The sequence below is a fragment of the Eretmochelys imbricata genome, chromosome 19, assembly GCF_965152235.1.
Source record: "Eretmochelys imbricata isolate rEreImb1 chromosome 19, rEreImb1.hap1, whole genome shotgun sequence".
NCBI classification, from domain to species: domain Eukaryota; kingdom Metazoa; phylum Chordata; order Testudines; family Cheloniidae; genus Eretmochelys; species Eretmochelys imbricata.
In genome coordinates this window covers 11,197,084-11,214,577 of record NC_135590.1, presented here as the reverse complement: position 1 = coordinate 11,214,577, position 17,494 = coordinate 11,197,084, and the positions used below count along the sequence as shown (strand labels likewise).

Below are 17,494 nucleotides of genomic sequence, written 5' to 3'. Positions count from 1 at the left end.
GTAAATCCATCCTCATCATCGTATCCACTCATACTCCACACCTGAACATAGCCATTATATGAACAACATACCCTCATATCTCAATGTCTGTACTTTGACCCCCAATCGGGGATATTGCAGATTATGTATTCCTTACACCACCCGATCCTAACCGAACTTCACACCCCTTGATAATCTGTACGTTATTCCCTGATAATCAGAAACTTCTACGCTTAAACTCTGTACCATTTTTTTTAATTTTAACATCATCTTAATAAAACTATTAAATCTGGCCTTAGAAATTCTAATTACTAAAGTAGTACAAGGACAAATCATTACAATGTGTAAATGCTTTTAATTTAATAATAAAAATTAACCAGCAAGAATATGCCATCTTGATGGATGTAGATCAGGTGTTGTGAATTTAAATTTGGCCCAAAATATATTTTTTTCAAAAGAAAGCTTTTATAAAACTGAAAGACCCATTAGAAATTGTTCTAATTTTAAGACTTCAGAGAAAGCAGTTTTTAAATGAATAAATGTTCCCCTGTAGTGTTTGAAACCTAAAATTTTGCATCACTTAATAATCTGAAAGTGAAACTGGTTTATTTGAGTATCATTGCCCTCCCTGACAGAAATGTAAAAACCAAAGTGCCGTGTAGGTTGGGTTTTAAAAATTCTTTCTGAGGATCTAAAGTATTATGAGTAACAGCTGTAAAAAAAATGACTTATGATCATCTTGACAAAGAATGCACAATACTTTTGTCTGATTCTTGGGTTCCATATTTCATATTGCACATAGTTGCGTAATATTTCCATATTTCAAGTTTGCACATAGTTGCATAATTTCCTACTGCTCTCCACTCCAGTGAGGGATACCTGAAACTTTTGGAGAATTGAGGTTTCACTACACTTTATAAAATACTAGTAAATGTTCTTTAGCATATTTTATGGACATAGTGAAAATGAAATTTGAGGGCCTCACTGCAATGCTCTGGTCTTGAATCTTTCCTATGAAAGGGTGGGGAGAAACCGTTGTGATTTAGGCTGTGTCTACACTGCCACTTTCAGCACTAAAACTTTTGTCGTTCAGGTAAAGCTACCACCGCTTGTTCGGGCTGGGTTTTTTTAATCGCCGGGAGAGCTCTAAGGTGGGTAGTGTAGACATACCCTCTGTGGGAAGTAGGTGTGCAGATTAGGAAGGTCCTGTTGTATTTAGCTATCTCAATGACTAGTTTAACTACCAGATAATTACACAGTGTGGAGGAGCAATAATGAAACTTGTCGCTTTACAGAGAATGATAAAGCTTGACTGGAGATTCTCGACTGGGAAAAGTTACTATCATGGCTAAAACAAGAGGCAGAGCAGAGATCTCTTAAAAGACTGGCAGAGGAAGCCAGAGACAATGATATTTTTCCAACCCCTCACTGATAAACACAGTGACTCTCCATAGGGAGCAGGGGCTCATGTAGATGTAGGGGAACATGACTGTCCAGCTTGCTGGAACATGGCACGACCTGCAAAAATGTAAAGACTAAAACTGGCTTGATGCAAGGAATAAAGGACTTGACTAGAAAAGCTGCATGGCAGTACAGAATGAAGTCCGCCAAACCTCATGACCTGGCTGAGGAAACAGGTGTCCTGTTCTTTGCCGTGCTCTTTGTCACAGCGGCTATAATCACTAAAGAAAAATGTTTGATCAGCTGAATGGCAGTGTTCACAAAGGTGCCATGCTGCTGTTGCTGCAGGAAATTCAATAAGAAGCATTCAAAAGTGCCTTTGCTTCACGGGTCTCCCAGTGCAACTCCACAAGTAGGATATTCAGGCTTGTTTATTATCTTGCAAATCCTGGTAGGCTTGTTTCAGATCTCCCCAGGGTGGCCAGCGTGCAACAGTGGATGGTTTGGCTGTTGGATGAAAGGACCGTTTGGTCCTTATCGGAGCCAAAATTGTTGAGTGGATGGCTCACATGACGTATGAAAAATGTTGTTATGGTGGAGCTCCCCCACAGCTCACCTGAAACTGGATTGGAACCAATATCAACCTAAAAGTGAAAGGCTCTGTAATTCATTTCCCTCAACCACCCACAAGCCAGCCAGCCTTCCTAAACTGGGGCCAGATTGGAACTGGTGCTGTAATAACCCTCTGTCCCATTCCATAGAGTCTGTTTTTGGAAGTTTATGACCAACAGCTTGAAGAGTAAATTGTTTGGAGGTTTGGGGAGTACAAGAAGCTGCCAAAGAAAGCTTGAGTCAGCTTCTGTTCCCTTTCGCATTGTAGGGTTTTTCAATAGCCCGTTAGTTGCTTCTGTAAGTTTTATGAACAGATATTTCCAGTTTCTGACTCTCCTTGTGTCCAGTGCTTTGTGAATAATTAACTTGCTTTTTGCAAGTCATAAAAAATGTTTCCCAGAGATCATCATTCAGTGCTGAAATGCAGCCACCTCTGGGCTGAAGTGTGGTAGCTGTTAATCACACAGCAAAGCTGCACAAATATCACTCACCCAGCAAAAGTGCAGCTGCCTCTGGGGTGGGGCATGGCATGGTGTGCAACCATTTAGTGCAAGGAGAAAATCCAATCCAGTTGAAATCTAGGGAGAAAGAATGGAGTTAGCTGGCTTGGGCTAGACACGTTAGCAAACTCCATCATCCTAATACTCTGACCTCCAGACTGGAATGTGTCTGGTTGAAAAGATCCCATGGCATTTCTCTCAAGAGTATGAGTATTAAAACCCTAGATCAAGTCTTTCAAAAGTGACTAGTGAGGTGCACAACTTGAGGAACCTTAAAGGGGCCTGGTTTTCAGAAAGTGCTGAGCCACTTGCTTATGATGCTTTGATCTACACGTTCCAATCTGGGGGCTAGTCTGGATTTATTTCTGGAAAACTGGTCTTGTTAAGGAATTGAGTTAGGATTTAGGGACTTGAGCAACCCACTTTCCCACCTCATCATGATCATATGCCAACCCCCGTGATGGGATGGTTGTTAAGATAATCAAGAGAACACTCCATGGTAAGTAAAGTGAACATAGTTTCTGCTGTTATTGGCTGAAGGCCTTCAACTGTATTGTGACATGTCTGTTGTGAGGTCATCAAGGCGTATGCAGGGGCTGCAGACTGCATTGATCAAGAGAGGCAGCAGGAGGAAGAGCTGCCACTCCCAGCACAGCTGAGTGGGAAGGGACCCAGGGAATGGGGTACCACCAGCCCTGCTGAGGAGAACCTGATGCACTCGCCCTGAGGTTACTCGCCCTGTTGAGGGAAACCTGAATCAAAGAAGGGCTTACCACCAGCTCTGCTGAGGGGAATTTTATGAGAGGTTACCAGCCTATGAAGAGAATCCCTCTTGGGCAGAGTGTAACGTCATGGAGAAGAATTCACCCAAGCCTGCACTGAAACACCCAGCAATTGGTATTGACTTGGGCACCACTAAATCCTGCGTGGGCCTCTTCCGAGACGGCAAGGTGGAAATAATTGGCAACAACCAGGGCATCCGCACCACGCCCAGCTGTGTTGCCTTCACTGAGACAGGGAGGTTGATAGGGGATGAGGCAAAGAACCAGGCAGCCCTCAACTCTCCTAACATCATATTCAGTGCCAAGCGCTTGATTGGCCGAACATCTGAGGACCCTGTTGTGCAGGCAGATGCGGAGTTCTGGCCCTTCCAGATAGTGAAAGCTGAAGGGAAGCCCCAGGTGCAGGTGTCATACAAGGGAAAGGAGAAGGTTTTCTACCCAGAGGAGATTTCTGCTATGGTGCTGGGTAACTTGAAGGAGATGGCTGAGGACTACCTGGGCCATCCCATCACCCATGCCATTGTTACTGTACCAGCCCACTTCAATGACTCCCAGCGCCAGGCCACCAAAGATGCTGGGGCGATCGCCGGCCTCAATGTGCTGAGGATCCTCAGTGAGACTACAGCCGCCGCCCTCGCCTACAGCCTAGACAACCCTAGCAATGGAGAACACAATGTGCTTATCTTTGACCTGGGTGGAGGAACCTTCAATGTCTCCGTCCTCACCATTGACGGGGGAATCCTCGAGGTGAAGGCCACCTCTGGGGACACCCATCTGGGAGGGGATGATTTTGACAACTGCCTGGTGAGCTTCTTCATAGACGAATTCCTAAAGAAACATCAGGAGAACATCAGCAAGGACAGAAAGGCCGTGTGGAGGCTCAGGAGGGCCTGCGAGGCAGCCAAGCGCACCCTGTCCTCCAACATCAAAGCCAGTATCGACTTGTACTGCCTGTACAAAGGGATCGATTTCCACGCAGACATCACCCGGGCCCAGTTTGAGGAGCTGTGTGCCGACCTCTTCCGAGGGACCCTGAAGCCCGTGGAGAGGGCGCTGCAGGATGCAAAGCTGAGCCAGGCCCAGATCCATGATGTAGTTCTGGTGGGCGCCTCCACTCGCATCCCCAAGATCCAGGAGCTGCTGCAGGATTTCTTTGGCAGCCGGCAGCTGAACAAAAGCCTGAACCCGGATGAAGCTGTTGCCTATGGGGCCGCTGTTCAAGCCGCCATCCTGATCGGAGAGAGGTCAGAGGTCACAAGGGGCCTGCTTGCCCTGGATGTGGTGTCCATGTCTCTGGGAATTGAGACAGACGCAGGGAAGATGCACACCCTGATCAGACGCAACACTGCCATCCCCACGGTGGTAACTCGGACCTTCACCACCTTCGATGACCATCAGCCTGACCTGCTCATCCATGCCTATGAAGGGGAGAGAGCTACTGCCAAGGAGAACCACCTGCTTGGCCATTTCCTTTTGAATGGCATTTCCCCCGCCCCTCGTGGCATGGTCTTGGTGGAGGCGACCTTCTATATTAACGCAGATGGTATCCTGACTGTGTTTGCCCTGGACAAAGTCGCCGGCAATGCCAACCCCATTGCTGTGACTGCCAACAAGGGGCGACTGAGCCGAGAGGAGATACAGAAGTTAGCGGCGGAGGCTGAGAAATACCAAGCTGAGGACAGGGCACAGAAATGGAAATTGGCCACCAAGAACTACCTTCAGTCCTGCGCTTTCAGTGTGAAGCGGACCTCGGAAGATATCCTTAACTACTTCACCTTGCAGGCAAAGAAGAAGGTGATGGAGAAATGTCAGTTGGCCTTCTCCTGGATGAGTCCAACTGGATGGTTGAAGAGGAGGAGGTCAGGCCCTATGAAAATGGTCTCGGGGAACTCCCTCCCAGGACTTAAACGCCTAAGTAACAGCACCACGGGCATCAGCAGAACAAAACCAAGCAAGTTCGTGGTCACCACTTGCAGCTGGACTTTCCAGTTTACCCAAACTACCACTGTGATCTACCCATAGGAAGTCCTAGCAGGGACCAAGGAAGCTAGGCTTGCTGGTTGCTGTTGATTTACCTGGATTTACCATCTGATATAGCCAATTCATAATTGGGACCCTTTCATGAATTACAACCATCGGCCTCAATAAATTCTGCCTCTCATACATGTCTGTACAGGTGCATTTACTAATTATTGGGCAAATAGCATGCTCCACGGAGTGTATGCCACAGATGTATTTGGGCTGCGATGTTTAAAGGAACCTAAGAGAGTTAGGTCCCAAATCCCATTGAACTTCACTGGGAGTTGGGCACCTAACTTCCTTAAACTCCTTCCAAAATACTAGCCTTGGCGTCACAGTCTGTCAATTGTACAGGGACTTTTGAACAGGTTTGTGTGTTTAATGTAGAACCTATAGAAAATGTCTCGTTTCCAAAGGATAACCTAGACATTTCCAAATTTTAGGGAGAGATTCTAGTCTGTTATGCTAGGGTAAATCTGAAATGACTCCACTGAAGCTAGCTGAGTAACGAGCAGATTCTGATCTCAGTTACACTGGGGTAAATCTGAAGTAACTCCAGTTAAGTCAAAATAGTTAGGTACAGATTCTGATCTGCTACCCAGATGTAAATCTGTATTGACTCTGGAGATACATGTCTTTTCAGATATATCCCCTTTTAGTTGTCTCCTCTGTAATCTAAACAGCCTATATCTCTTATAAACCGATTGAGTCTGTCCAGGCCTCCAAAACAATTCCTTAGCTACTTACCTTTGGATCCCTTCAGTTGCTACCATAATACGCCAAAATTACTAGGTCTGGGGAAAATGTTTGCTATGAAAAAGGAAAAAACCCTCAAAACTTGTCAACTCACCCGTATGTTCTGTGACAAATACAAAACTCATACCTTCAAAGAAAGGCTGAGATTCATGATCCTCTAAAAGCCAAAATAGTTTTTTAGTGATGGCAGTCAAGGGAATAAAAGACCTGGAAATCTGGGTTCCCAAGATACTTTGCAAATACAGCCTGCACTCTGCATTATTCCTGCAGAGCCATCATTGCTCTCTGTAGAACATGAATTCAAGCTAGCATCCTGCTGTGAATGAGGAAAGAGCTCATTTCAGAATCATCACAGCAAATGGTAAAATAACGTAAAGCGGTCTAACAGAGCGTGAAACGAGGCAAGGAAATACTATGCTGCCCTCTGCTGGGTGGAATCCTAACCCCGAAAGAAGATCCATCTCTCAAGTGGTGAAGGCCTGTTCTTTAAAGGAGGAAGATGGGCTGAGGCATGACTCTCATGCTTTCCAGCGTGGGGACTAGGACCCTGGTGTCGTCAGCTCTAAATGACAGCCCTCTACTGCTTGAGCTACACGAAAATTCTTATAGCTGGTGAAGAGAGAAGGTCACATAGGCCTTGTCAATGTACAAGGTGTACTATACCAGGACAGTTAAAATGATATAATCCCTGCTCACCTCCAGTGTGGATGCAGTTATACCAGCATAAACGTGTCTTATACTAGTAGAGCTTATTGGTGCTCGGAAAGAGGAATACTGTTCTGGTAGAAATACACTTATACCTGCTTCTACACTAGAGGTTGTACTGATAGAACGATCAGTTAAAAAGCATACCTTGAACCAGCCAAGTACAAAAACTGTTTTAGACCTAGTTTCTCTTGGGGCCATTTGGTCTGGTGTCCAGGAGGACACAGGACAGGTTATGGACTAACCCACAGATGAGAGCTAGTTCAGGTTCTTGATGGAGGGGCTGGGATACCTCCATCCAGAGATTAATGCCAGAAGAAAGTCAAGTCTTTCTCCATGAAGAAGAGAAAAGGACTCAGCTGTCTCAGTCCCCAAGATAACTGCACCTGTGACTGGAACAGAGCAAATAACTGAGTTGTTTTAGTTTGGGGTTTGAATAAAAAAATCCAGGTGGAAAAAATATTTTCGGTTTGCTTTGAACCTTTTTCATTTAGGGTGTTTTTCACCCTTTTAAAAAATTTCTTTCTTTCTTTCTTTCTTTCTTTCTTTCAAATTATCTGAATTTCAAAACGAAGCACTGTTTTGAAATTAAAAGTTGCAACGTTTAGTTTTAAAACGGCAGAAATAAACCATTTAGATGTTTTCAGCTCTTTTCCGGCCAAAACTATTCGCTGAATTCAACCTGAATTTGTGATGCGTTTCAGTGGCCTAAAAATGTATTTTTTGGTGTATTTACTATTCACTGAAAATGTATGGCCCAGCTCTACTTCTGACCCCTTTGTGGCCTTCTTGAGGGCTGTGATGCTGGCAGACCAGGTCATGTCAGAGGGTATTCAGGCCAATTCACTTGTTTATTAGTAGACATCAAAGTGATCGTTAAATGGGGAAGTGTATAGGGTCTTTAAACTTCATGAAAACAAGTGGAATGTTACTTGCATTGTTTCCACTTATCTGTATCCTGTTGTAATTCAATAACAAACATTTACATTATGTATACCCCGTAACTAAATAACCCATCAAATGCAAATGAGCTTTGTGGAATGCAAATGAAGCAAAGGGGCTAATTTCAAAGCAAGTAGCCATTGTGTGTGATGACTGGAGGTCAGAGACTCTAAATAAGTGCGTTCCTCACTCACCTTTATCAAAGGAAAAGCCACATGAGTAGTGTCCCTGTCAGCTTGTTTTCTGTGAGGAAAAAGCTTTAAAGATGGATTCTAGGAAAGATCCTTCTGCTCTGGACCGTATGGACTCTTACAGGGAAGTGTACCAGATACAAAGCAGAGATCCCCTGAGAGAGTCTGGGTACCCTGACAAGACTTTTGGGAAACTGGCAGTTTATTACATCACTGCCACCATTTGGAATTACAGACGGTGACTCACCTGTACATATATTTTACCCACTTTAACCTCTCAATAACGCTCATTTCCTTTTCTTAGCTAATAAATCTTTAGTTAGTTTACTACAGAATTGACTATTAGCGTTGTCTTTGGTGTATGATCTGAGTACCAATTGTTCTACGGTAAGTGACCTGTCTCTTGGGACGCGGAGCAACTTGATGTGGTGTGAACTTTGGTTTAAGTGACCATTATCACTAAGTTTGGTTTGTCTGGGTGACAATCCAGGCTGGACAATCAAGGGGACAGTCTGTGACTCCATGATAAGACTGGGATAGTGATCCAGAGCTCACATTTGTTACTGGTTTGTTGAAATCTCATTATAGAACACACCACCAGGTAGGGGTGTCTGCCCCGTTTTCTGACAGTCTGCCCTGAGGTTGGCACTCACAGTTGTGAGCCACTCCAAATACTGTGACAAGGGTGTCCTACTTAGTCCTCAGCCATCACCTTTTTCCCGGTGTGATCCTGCAACCCACTCCCTCCAGATGGAGCATGCAGGTTGCGGCAACCTGCAATTCACTGTGATCACCTCAACAGGCCTGACTTTAATTCAGCCCCTGCAGTCCCGTTCTCTCAGAGGCAGTGACAAGGTCAGCCAGGGACCAGCCAGTTCTAGAACAAAGTACTGTTTATTCAGAAGCATTTCAGAGAAAGGAGATGATGATTTCAGAGAAAACATACCAGGAAAGCAAGCGTTTATTTGCAGGTCTAGCTTACCAGGCAGTGGCATATCTTCCCCATGGAGATTAAAATACTTCAGACCCTTTCTGCAGGGTCTGTCTCTCTTGATCACAGTTTCATGTTGGTCCTTAGCTCAGATCTGAGAGTGCCCCTTCTGTCTGCATCAGGGTGATTGTTTTATACCATTTTCAGTTCTTTGTTTGCTAGGCCGCATGAGCGAGGTCAAAACAGTCTATGCAACTTCCCCAGGACCAAACTTCTCCAGACTTGTAACCTCCTTTAGGGATTGACATTATTCTTCCCCGGCCCCCCAGGGAAACCTTGTAACTCCCCCATTGAATCAGGAATCTAATCACTAGCTGTCATAAATATAAAGGGAAGGGTAATCACCTTTCTATATACAGTGCTATAAAATCCGTCCTGGCCAAAGACAAAATCCTCTTACCTGTAAAGGGTTAAGAAGCTCAAGTAACCTGGCTGGCACCTGTTTGGCTGGCACCAAAATGACCAATAAGGGAGAGTGGGGGGAGAAAGGCTTTGTCTGTCTGTGTGATGCCTCTCCCGGAGGCAGATCAAGAAAGCAAGCAATCCAACTCCTATAGAGTTAGTAAGTAATCTAGCTAGAAAATGCGTTAGATTTTCTTTTGTTTTTGGCTTATGAAATTCGCTGTGCTGGAGGGAATGTGTATCTCTGTTTTTGTGTCCTTTTGTAACTTAAGGTTTGGCCTAGAGGGATTCTCTATGTTTTGAATCTGACTGCCTGTGAGATTATCTTCCATTCTAATCTTACAGAGTTGTTTTTATCTTTTTTTGTTCTTTTAATAAAGTTCTGTTTTTTAAGAATCTGATTGGGTTTTTAGGGTCCTAAAAACCCAAGGCTGGTCTGTGCTCATCTTGTTTTTTCTCAAGCCTCCCCAGGAAAGGGGGTGTAAGGCTTAGGGGGATATTTTGGGGGAAGACGTCTCCAAGTGGTCTCTTCCCTGATTCTTTGTTAAATCGCTTGGTGGTGGCAGCATACTGAATCCCAGATACGAGGAATTTTGTGTCTTGGGGAAGTTTTAACCTAAACTGGTAGAAATAAACTTAGGGAGTCTTTCATGCAGGTCCCCACATCTGTACCCCAGAGTTCAGAGTGGGGAAGGAACCTTGACACTAGGCAATAAATATACCTGTAACACCAAGTTGATGCAATAGATTTTGATGGTTCCATGTGTCCATTGTATCTGTCACATCAGGTCATGTGCACTCACGAGCACGACATGTCCTTCCCAGACCAGCTGAATCTGGACCTGTCTGTCTGTCTGGTTTGGAGTTGTCTTGGGATGGTTGTGTGGAGCCCACCATGTGCCTCCATGTCTCCTGCTCTTACAGTCCACAGATGCAATGAAGCCAGGTGGAAAAGAGCTGGGATCCAGGGTCAGGAGAGAATCAGAGACGTGTAGGACTGGAAGGGACATCAACAGGTCATCGAATCCAGTCTCCTGCACTCAAGGAAGCACTACGTAATAACTAGACCATCTCTGACAGGTGTTTGTCTAACCTGTTCTTAAAAACCTCCAATGATGGAGATTCTGAAACCTCCCTAGGCAATTTGTTTCAGGGCTTAACCACCCTGAGAGAGTTTACTGCACAGTACAGCTCTGTCCAGTCTCCAGTCATCGGACAAAAAAGAGGGGTTAGTGGGTTACCGATTGTTGTAATAAACCATAAATCCAGTGACTTTAAATCCATGATTTTTAATGACTAGAGAAGTTATGAATGGGAGCTTAAATTCATAATGTTGTTCTATGACTGTAGAGGGGTTAACTGGCCACTTCACCTTGAATGGTCCTTTGAAATAGGAGTTAGCTACTTCTAGTTCTGCCTTTTATGGAGCTGACACCCCCTGAGTACCTTTCCCAGAGTTCTGAATAAGCTCAAAAGCTGGTCTCTCTCATCAACAGACAGCCAGGTCCAATAAAAGATTCCCCCCCCCCACCCCCGCCACCCACCTTGTCTTTCTTCTCCAGCTCAGCAGTGGACAAAAGGCACCTGGGTCAATACTGTCATCTGATGCCTGAGGAAAAGAAAAGCCATTAGTTAAAGTGACCCTGCAGACAATGTTCCCTCTAATTTTTCCCATTCGTGTGTGGAATGAATGCTGTTATGTGCACCAACATGGAGGTGATTTGTGGTGGGGGTGGGGCCGAGGGGTTTGGGCTGGGGTGCAGAGGGCGAGGGCTCCGGCTGGGGGTGCGGGCTCTGGGGTGGGGCCAGGGATAAGGGGTTTGGGGTGCAGGCTGCTCGGGGCTGCGGCGGGGAGAGAATCATAGAATCATAGAATATCAGGGTTGGAAGGGACCCCAGAAGGTCATCTAGTCCAACCCACTGCTCGAAGCAGGACCAATTCCCAGTTGGAGAGAGAGGACTCCCCCCAGCTCTCTCCCTAGCTGCAGCAGCCCCAGGGCTGGGGGAGTTCTCTCTCTCCCCCCCCCCCCCCGCCACAGCCCCAGGGTTCGGGGGGCGGAGGCATCTGGCCCTGCTGTAGTCTCAGGGTTGTGGGGGGAGAGACATCTGGCCCTGCCGCAGCCCCGGGGCTGGAGCCTGGGGAGAGACATCGGGCCCCGCTGCAGCCCCGGGGCTGGGAGACAGACATCTGGCCCCCTGCAGCCCCGGGGCTTGTGAGGGGACAGACATCTGGCCCCGCTGCAGCCCCAGGGCTGGGGCCGGGGGAGAGACATCGGGCCCCCCTGTAGCCCCGGGGCCGGGGGAGAGACATCGGGCCCCCCTGTAGCCCCGGGGCCGGGGGAGAGACATCTGGCCCCGCTGCAGCCCCGGGGCCGGGGGAGAGACATCTGGCCCCGCTGCAGCCCCGGGGCCGGGGGAGAGACATTGGGCCCCGCTGCAGCCCCGGGACCGGGGGAGAGACATCGGGCCCCGCTGCAGCCCCGGGGCCGGGGCCGGGGGAGAGACATCGGGCCCCGCTGCAGCCCCGGGGCCGGGGGAGAGACATCGGGCCCCGCTGCAGCCCCGGGGCCGGGGCCGGGGCCGGGGCCGGGGCCGAGGCATCTCTCCTCTCCGCGCCGCTGCCCCGGGGCTGGAGGAGCCGCCGGCGCTCCGCACGCCCCGAGCTCCTCCCCTCACCCCGGGCCCTGAGCGCAGCGGGCAGGGCCGGGCAGGCGCGCGCCGCAGAGGGACCGTAGCCTGCAGAGACAGCGCGACAGGCTGACTGTGCATCACCCCAGCGACGCCGTATCACGCGGATGCTGGTTTAGGGTGACCAGATGTCCCGATTTTATAGGGGCAGTCCTGATTTTTGGGTCTTTTTCTTATATAGGCTCCTATTACCCCCCACCCCGTCCCGATTTTGTCTGGTCACCCTACGCTGTTTACAAGTATTACAATGATTTCCCCCCCCCCCCAACTGCAGGTCCCCCCAGAAGTTTGTCTGCAGAGACAGCCAAATGCTGCTGCTGGTTTGGAGAAGGGACGCTCCCAGCTGCCAGCACTGGGGCTGGAGGGGCAGCTCCCACTGCTGAGATGGGAGGCAGCTTTTGCAGCCATTCGAGTAGCTGTGGCTGGAGCCTCCACCCCAACCGTTGTTAGGGTGTCCAGTTCTGGGGGACGGACAGACTGTCATGCACTGATGTGCGAGGGTAAAAGTTTGCAGGATCAGGTGCGAAAGGGGGAAGTGGAAGCTGCCAGGTCCAAAGGGAACAAACTGGAAGTAAGGGGGGGTAAGGAGGAGATGTTCTCGCCCAGTGCTAGTGACCGTGGCTTGTACAATAGGAGGTAAAATGTTTGTAAGTAGACGTGTGCTTTTTAAATGCGTGAGGTCCCTTTAAGCTTAAGTTTCAGTTTCCTAGACTCATTTCTGTGCTTCTAGCAGAGCCTGTCGATGAGAGAAATCAAACTAGGAGAAATGAGACAGCCCCAGGGTACGAGCAGGTGAATTGCACAGGGGACCATCCCAGCTTGGGTGGAGCAAAGGGATAGGGATAAAAAGGGGCAGCTGGCTGGCTTGTGTCCTGTAGCAGCTCTGCCCCTTATCTGCAGGGAGGTGGTGGCTTGTCCTCGGCTCTACTGGGTACAGCTGTGCAAGGTAAGAAGGAGGCGCAAGCTCTCTGCTTAGTAACGGGGTAAATGTAAGGTAATCGCATTGAGCTGGAGAGAGAGACTGTGGACTGAGCAGAGAATTTAGGATTTTAAACTCGTAGAAGTGACATTTGGGGTTGGGAAGGAATTTTCCCCTGGGGCAGGTTGGCAGAGACCTGGGGTTTTGTTTTTGTTTTTTGTTTTGCCTTCCTCTGCAGCATGGGGCATGGGTCACTTGCCGGTTCAAACTTGAATAAATGGTGGATTCTCTGAAACTTGAAGTTTTTAAATCGTGATTTGAGGAATTCCATAGCACAGCCAGAGGTTGGGGGATCTGGTCCATTAAAGGGGTAGGTGGGTGAGGTTCTGTCGCCTGCAATGTGCTGGAGGCTAGATCAGTGGTTCTCAACCGGGGCGTGGGTGCCCCTGGGGTACTCAAGAGGTATTCCAGGGGGCACTCAATCATCTCAATCAATGTTTCTCAACTGGGGGAGATGCAGCCCCCAAGGGGGGTCACGGGACAGGTTTAGGGGAGTTGCAAGTGCAGGGCTGGCATTAGGGGGTGATAAGCAGGGCAGTTGCCCCATATTCCATGCCACAGGGGACCCCGTGAAGCTAAGTTACGTGCTTCAGCCCTGGGGCTCAGGCTTCAGACAAGACTCACGCATGACAAACAGTATCACACTGAAATGTACATACAATATTTGTATTCCAATCGATTTATGTTATAATTATATGGTAAAAATGAAAGTCAGCAATTTGTCAGTAACAGAGTGGCTGTGACTCTTCTGTATTTTTATGTCTGATTTTATAAGCAAGTAGTTTTTAAGTGAGGTGAAACCTGGGGTACGCAAGACAAATCAGCCTCCTGAAAGGGGTACAGCCCCAAATCCTGGGGAATGGACAGCTTGTTTTTCCAGTGTGTTTGTGGTATCTTCTGTGGAATACCCTTCTGAGAGGTGAGGGGCTGGGGACCCTTTGGGGAAGGTTAGAGTTTACCTGTCATCTCCAGCAGAGGGCAATGGTGCGCGCACACCCCTCCCTCTCCCAATTGACCTGCAGGCAGTGGAATGGTAGCAGGGCAGAGGGATGGTGTCACTTTTATACCTGCAGGTGCCTATCAGGAAGAAAACCCCACTCGGGTGCCATGTGGTGGCAATCCCAGCTTCTCCTCCTGGTGTGTCTGGTTCTGTCCAGTGGCTCTGCTGACAAGTTTATAGGTATATTTATTTTTGCTTATTTCCATTGCCCCCCCAAATCAAAATCTGCTTTGCCCCCGATTTCCATTGCCCCCCCAGATCAAAATCTGTGCTGGGGCCAGGCGCTACGTCGACAGACAGCGCTGGTGACTGCACGCATCTGCTTTCTCCTTGCCATGGGCGGCAGAGGAAGCTTGCAATTTGTTGCAATCTGCCATTCCCTACCCTAGGGGTGAGTCCCCATGGCCTGGGCAGGCCTTGCTCTCTTCCCTGCAGACTCCTAAACTCCCACGTGTGCACGATGGATGCTTGTATGCTAGCCACTATCATCGCTATAGCTTCATAGGCTTGCATGATGTCTTATAAGTGGCCTAGTAGCACTAAGGTTTCTAGTTAAGGCTTCTCTTCTCAGGAGCTCCCAGCTTCCTCAGACTTTCCAGATCTGGCCTCTGCCCAAACATTTGGTTGGTTGGTTTTTAAATGGTTTTTCTTTGGTGACGAATCACAGCTCATCTCCTTCTGAGCACAAGAAGAGGGGTGGAGAAAATACTCTTGTGAGCTTTCTGTAGAGCAGTGCCATACGTGAAACCTAGGGCATAAAATGCTGAACTCTGGGACCTGATCCTGCCAGTGGATTGCTGCACCCACACGGATCTGAGCGTTGGATCGGGCCCTGGGGGTGGAACTAGCCCTCGCTTAGATGCACCTCTGGGAGTTCCAGAGAAACCTGTCTTTGATTGGACCAGTGTGGCAAGTACAGAAACCTGAGCAGAGGGAATTGGTGCAAAGATAAGATTGGGAGGGGGCCAGGGGGGAGTCGTACGCTACTGTGTTATTTGTGGTATTAAAGGCTGTGTTGTGATAAATACGCACAAGAGTTACAGGATCTGAGCCCACCTTTAACTGTAGCCTTTTCTGGCTGGAAGGCCTGATGAGTCAGCACCCAGATCACTGCTTCATCCAGGAAAACACAGAGACAAGGCCCCTGCCTCTTATAGTTTATAATCTAAGGCACTACCCTCTGCTCCCAGAGAAGTCACTGGGGGCTCTGCTTGAATGTCCGTGTTCCCGTGTATGGATCCAACTGGAGGACTGTGGCCTAAACAAGCCCCTCTCCCCCTGCCAGAATCCCTTCTTATTTTGGATGTGCAAAAATAAGCAAACATTAAAACTCAAATGGCCCCCACCACATGTCCTCTCTAACCCAGAAGTCCCAGTAATGCTCAAACTGTTTCTCTGCCCATCTCTTTAGATGATGAAGAGGAGGATGGCTGCACATTAATAGATGCTCTCTCGTACCTGGTCATGGGCGGAGGTGAGTTATTAATGCCCCTCCCCAATGGAGGCCGGGGGCGTGGGAGGGAGGGGGCAGAGGAAAAGGTGCATGATTCTGTAGCAGTCCCATCCATACAGCCCAGAGTAATAGTAGATGGTTTTGTAGCAGAGTGAGCATGTGTATGTGCTGAGTTTGTTAGTTCTCACAGCACAAGGCACGGATGGGAGGGGAGAGCAGCTGAAGTCTAATGCTGCAGACAGTTCTTAACGTGCTATATGACCCCCTGTAAACCAAACAGGGCCTTCCTCCTCTGTGGTGAACACCTCACTCGGGCAGGGCGGTTTGGGCTTCGAAAGGGGGCTGAAACAGAAACGCCTCTGATCTAATCTGTGTCTCTCTGCTCCAGTTGCTCTGATGTACGGAGGACCAGCCCTGGTGGGTGCATTGGGGTTCCAGGCCACCGGCATAGCTGCCAAGTCCGTGGGTTCCTGGTTGATGAGTTGGTCTGCCATAAGTTCGGGAGGCGGCGTGCCTGCAGGGGGAGTCGTGGCCACGCTCCAGAGCCTCGGTAGGTGGGACGTGCCCTGTCAAGGTTGCTTCCCCACTCTGAACTCTAGGGTACAGATGTGGGGACCTGCATGAAAAACCTCCTAAGCTTATTTTTACCAGCTTAGGTTAAAACTTCCCCAAGGTACAAACTATTTTACCTTTTGCCCTTGGGCTTTATTGCTGCCACCACTAAGCGTCTAACAAATATAGAACAAGGAAAGAGCCCGCTTGGAAATGTCTTTTCCCCCCCAAATCCTCCCAAACCCTACACCCCCTTTCCGGGGGAAGGCTTGATAAAAATCCTCACCAATTTGCATAGGTGAACACGGACCCAAACCCTTGGGTCTTAAGAACAAGGAAAAAGCAATCAGGTTCTTAAAAGAAGACTTTTAACTGAAGAAAAAGTTAAAGAATCACCTCTGTAAAATCAGGATGGTAAATACCTTACAGGGTAATCAGATTCAAAACATAGAGAATCCCTCTAGGTAAAACCTGAAGTTACCAAAAGACACAAAAACAGGAATATACATTCCACCCAGCACAGCTTATTTTATCAGCCATTTAAACAAAACAGAATCTAACGCATATCTCACTAGATAGCTTATTAGCCCTTTACAGGAGTTCTGACCTGCATTCCTACTCTGATCCCGGCAAAAAGCAACGCACAGACAGAGAGAGCCTTTGTTTCTCCGCCCCTCCAGCTTTGAAAGTATCTTGTCTCCTCATTGGTCGTTTTGGTCAGGTGCCAGTGAGGTTATCCTAGCTTCTTAACCCTTTACAGGTGAAAGGGTTTTTCCTCTGGCCAGGAGGGATTTAAAGGTGGTTAGCCTTCCCTTTATATTTATGACATGCCCTGTGCAAGGAACACTTCAAACCCAGTGTGGGCTTTTAAAGAGCTTATTCCCCTTTCATTTGCCTCTTTCCCTCTGGATCGCTAGGATGGGGGGTGTTTTGTAAGAAGAGCAGGGGGCTGGGAGTCATGGCACTGGGGCGGGGGCTTTTAGTACTAGAGGTCCCAACTGAGACCAAACTCCCCTCTTGCTATGTGTGGCACCGGTATAGTGAGAGAACCCCTGCCCAGGGAGTTACTGTTCTAAATAGCCAAGGCAGAGGGTGGGAGGGGAAGCAGAGAGAGTGACAGTCACTTGCCCCAGGTCTTGTACAGTGGAGCCAGGAACAGAAGCCAGGAGTCGTGACACCCGCTTGTGAAACAGGTGAGGTCAGATTGGGACCCTGTGACTCTCCCTAATATATAGACAGTCCAGGATGGCTTCTCTCCTGGACAGTGCAGGCGTTGGATCTGTTCCCGGTCCACCGCTGGATTGACTGGGGTCTGCGCTGGCTATTCCCTAGCCTTTGTTCATTCCAGGGGCTAAAGCAGGCAGCATGGCCTGGGGGTCGATTGGCTCCAAGATGGGCTACTCTGCCCACCAGAACTTCATCTGTGGCAAGAAACGGAAGTCCAAGAAGCAGTCATCCCCTTTCCCCTCTCGCCGGCTGTCGGGAAAGCTACCGCTGGGCTCTTGATACCGAGCCTGGGCATAGGTGTAGTTTGACTTCTGC

At 48.4% G+C, this 17,494-nt stretch overlaps 2 protein-coding genes across 2 annotated transcripts; both read left to right on the top strand.

Moving 5' to 3' along the window:
* Positions 1 to 3,343: 3,343 nt before the first annotated feature.
* Positions 3,344 to 5,296, top strand: LOC144277398 (heat shock 70 kDa protein 1A-like). Its single transcript, XM_077838158.1, has one exon. The coding sequence runs from the start codon at positions 3,344 to 3,346 to the stop codon at positions 5,294 to 5,296; it is 1,953 nt and encodes a 650-aa protein (XP_077694284.1).
* An 8,758-nt stretch (positions 5,297 to 14,054) lies between these two features.
* On the top strand, positions 14,055 to 17,465 carry IFI6 (interferon alpha inducible protein 6). Its single transcript, XM_077837705.1, has 4 exons — positions 14,055 to 14,127; positions 15,359 to 15,421; positions 15,789 to 15,950; positions 17,301 to 17,465. The coding sequence occupies exons 1-4, from the start codon at positions 14,055 to 14,057 to the stop codon at positions 17,456 to 17,458; spliced, it is 456 nt and encodes a 151-aa protein (XP_077693831.1). The 3' UTR covers positions 17,459 to 17,465.
* The last annotated feature ends 29 nt before the right edge of the window (positions 17,466 to 17,494 follow it).

Coding starts and splice junctions, on each gene's coding strand:
- IFI6 (XM_077837705.1), top strand. CDS start 14,055: ATGTGGTGGCAATCCCAGCTTCTCCTCCTGGTGTGTCTGGTTCTGTCC. Junction 15,422..15,788: donor GTACCTGGTCATGGGCGGAG/GTGAGTTATTAA, acceptor TCTCTGCTCCAG/TTGCTCTGATGTACGGAGGA. Junction 15,951..17,300: donor GGCCACGCTCCAGAGCCTCG/GTAGGTGGGACG, acceptor TGTTCATTCCAG/GGGCTAAAGCAGGCAGCATG.
- LOC144277398 (XM_077838158.1), top strand. CDS start 3,344: ATGGAGAAGAATTCACCCAAGCCTGCACTGAAACACCCAGCAATTGGT.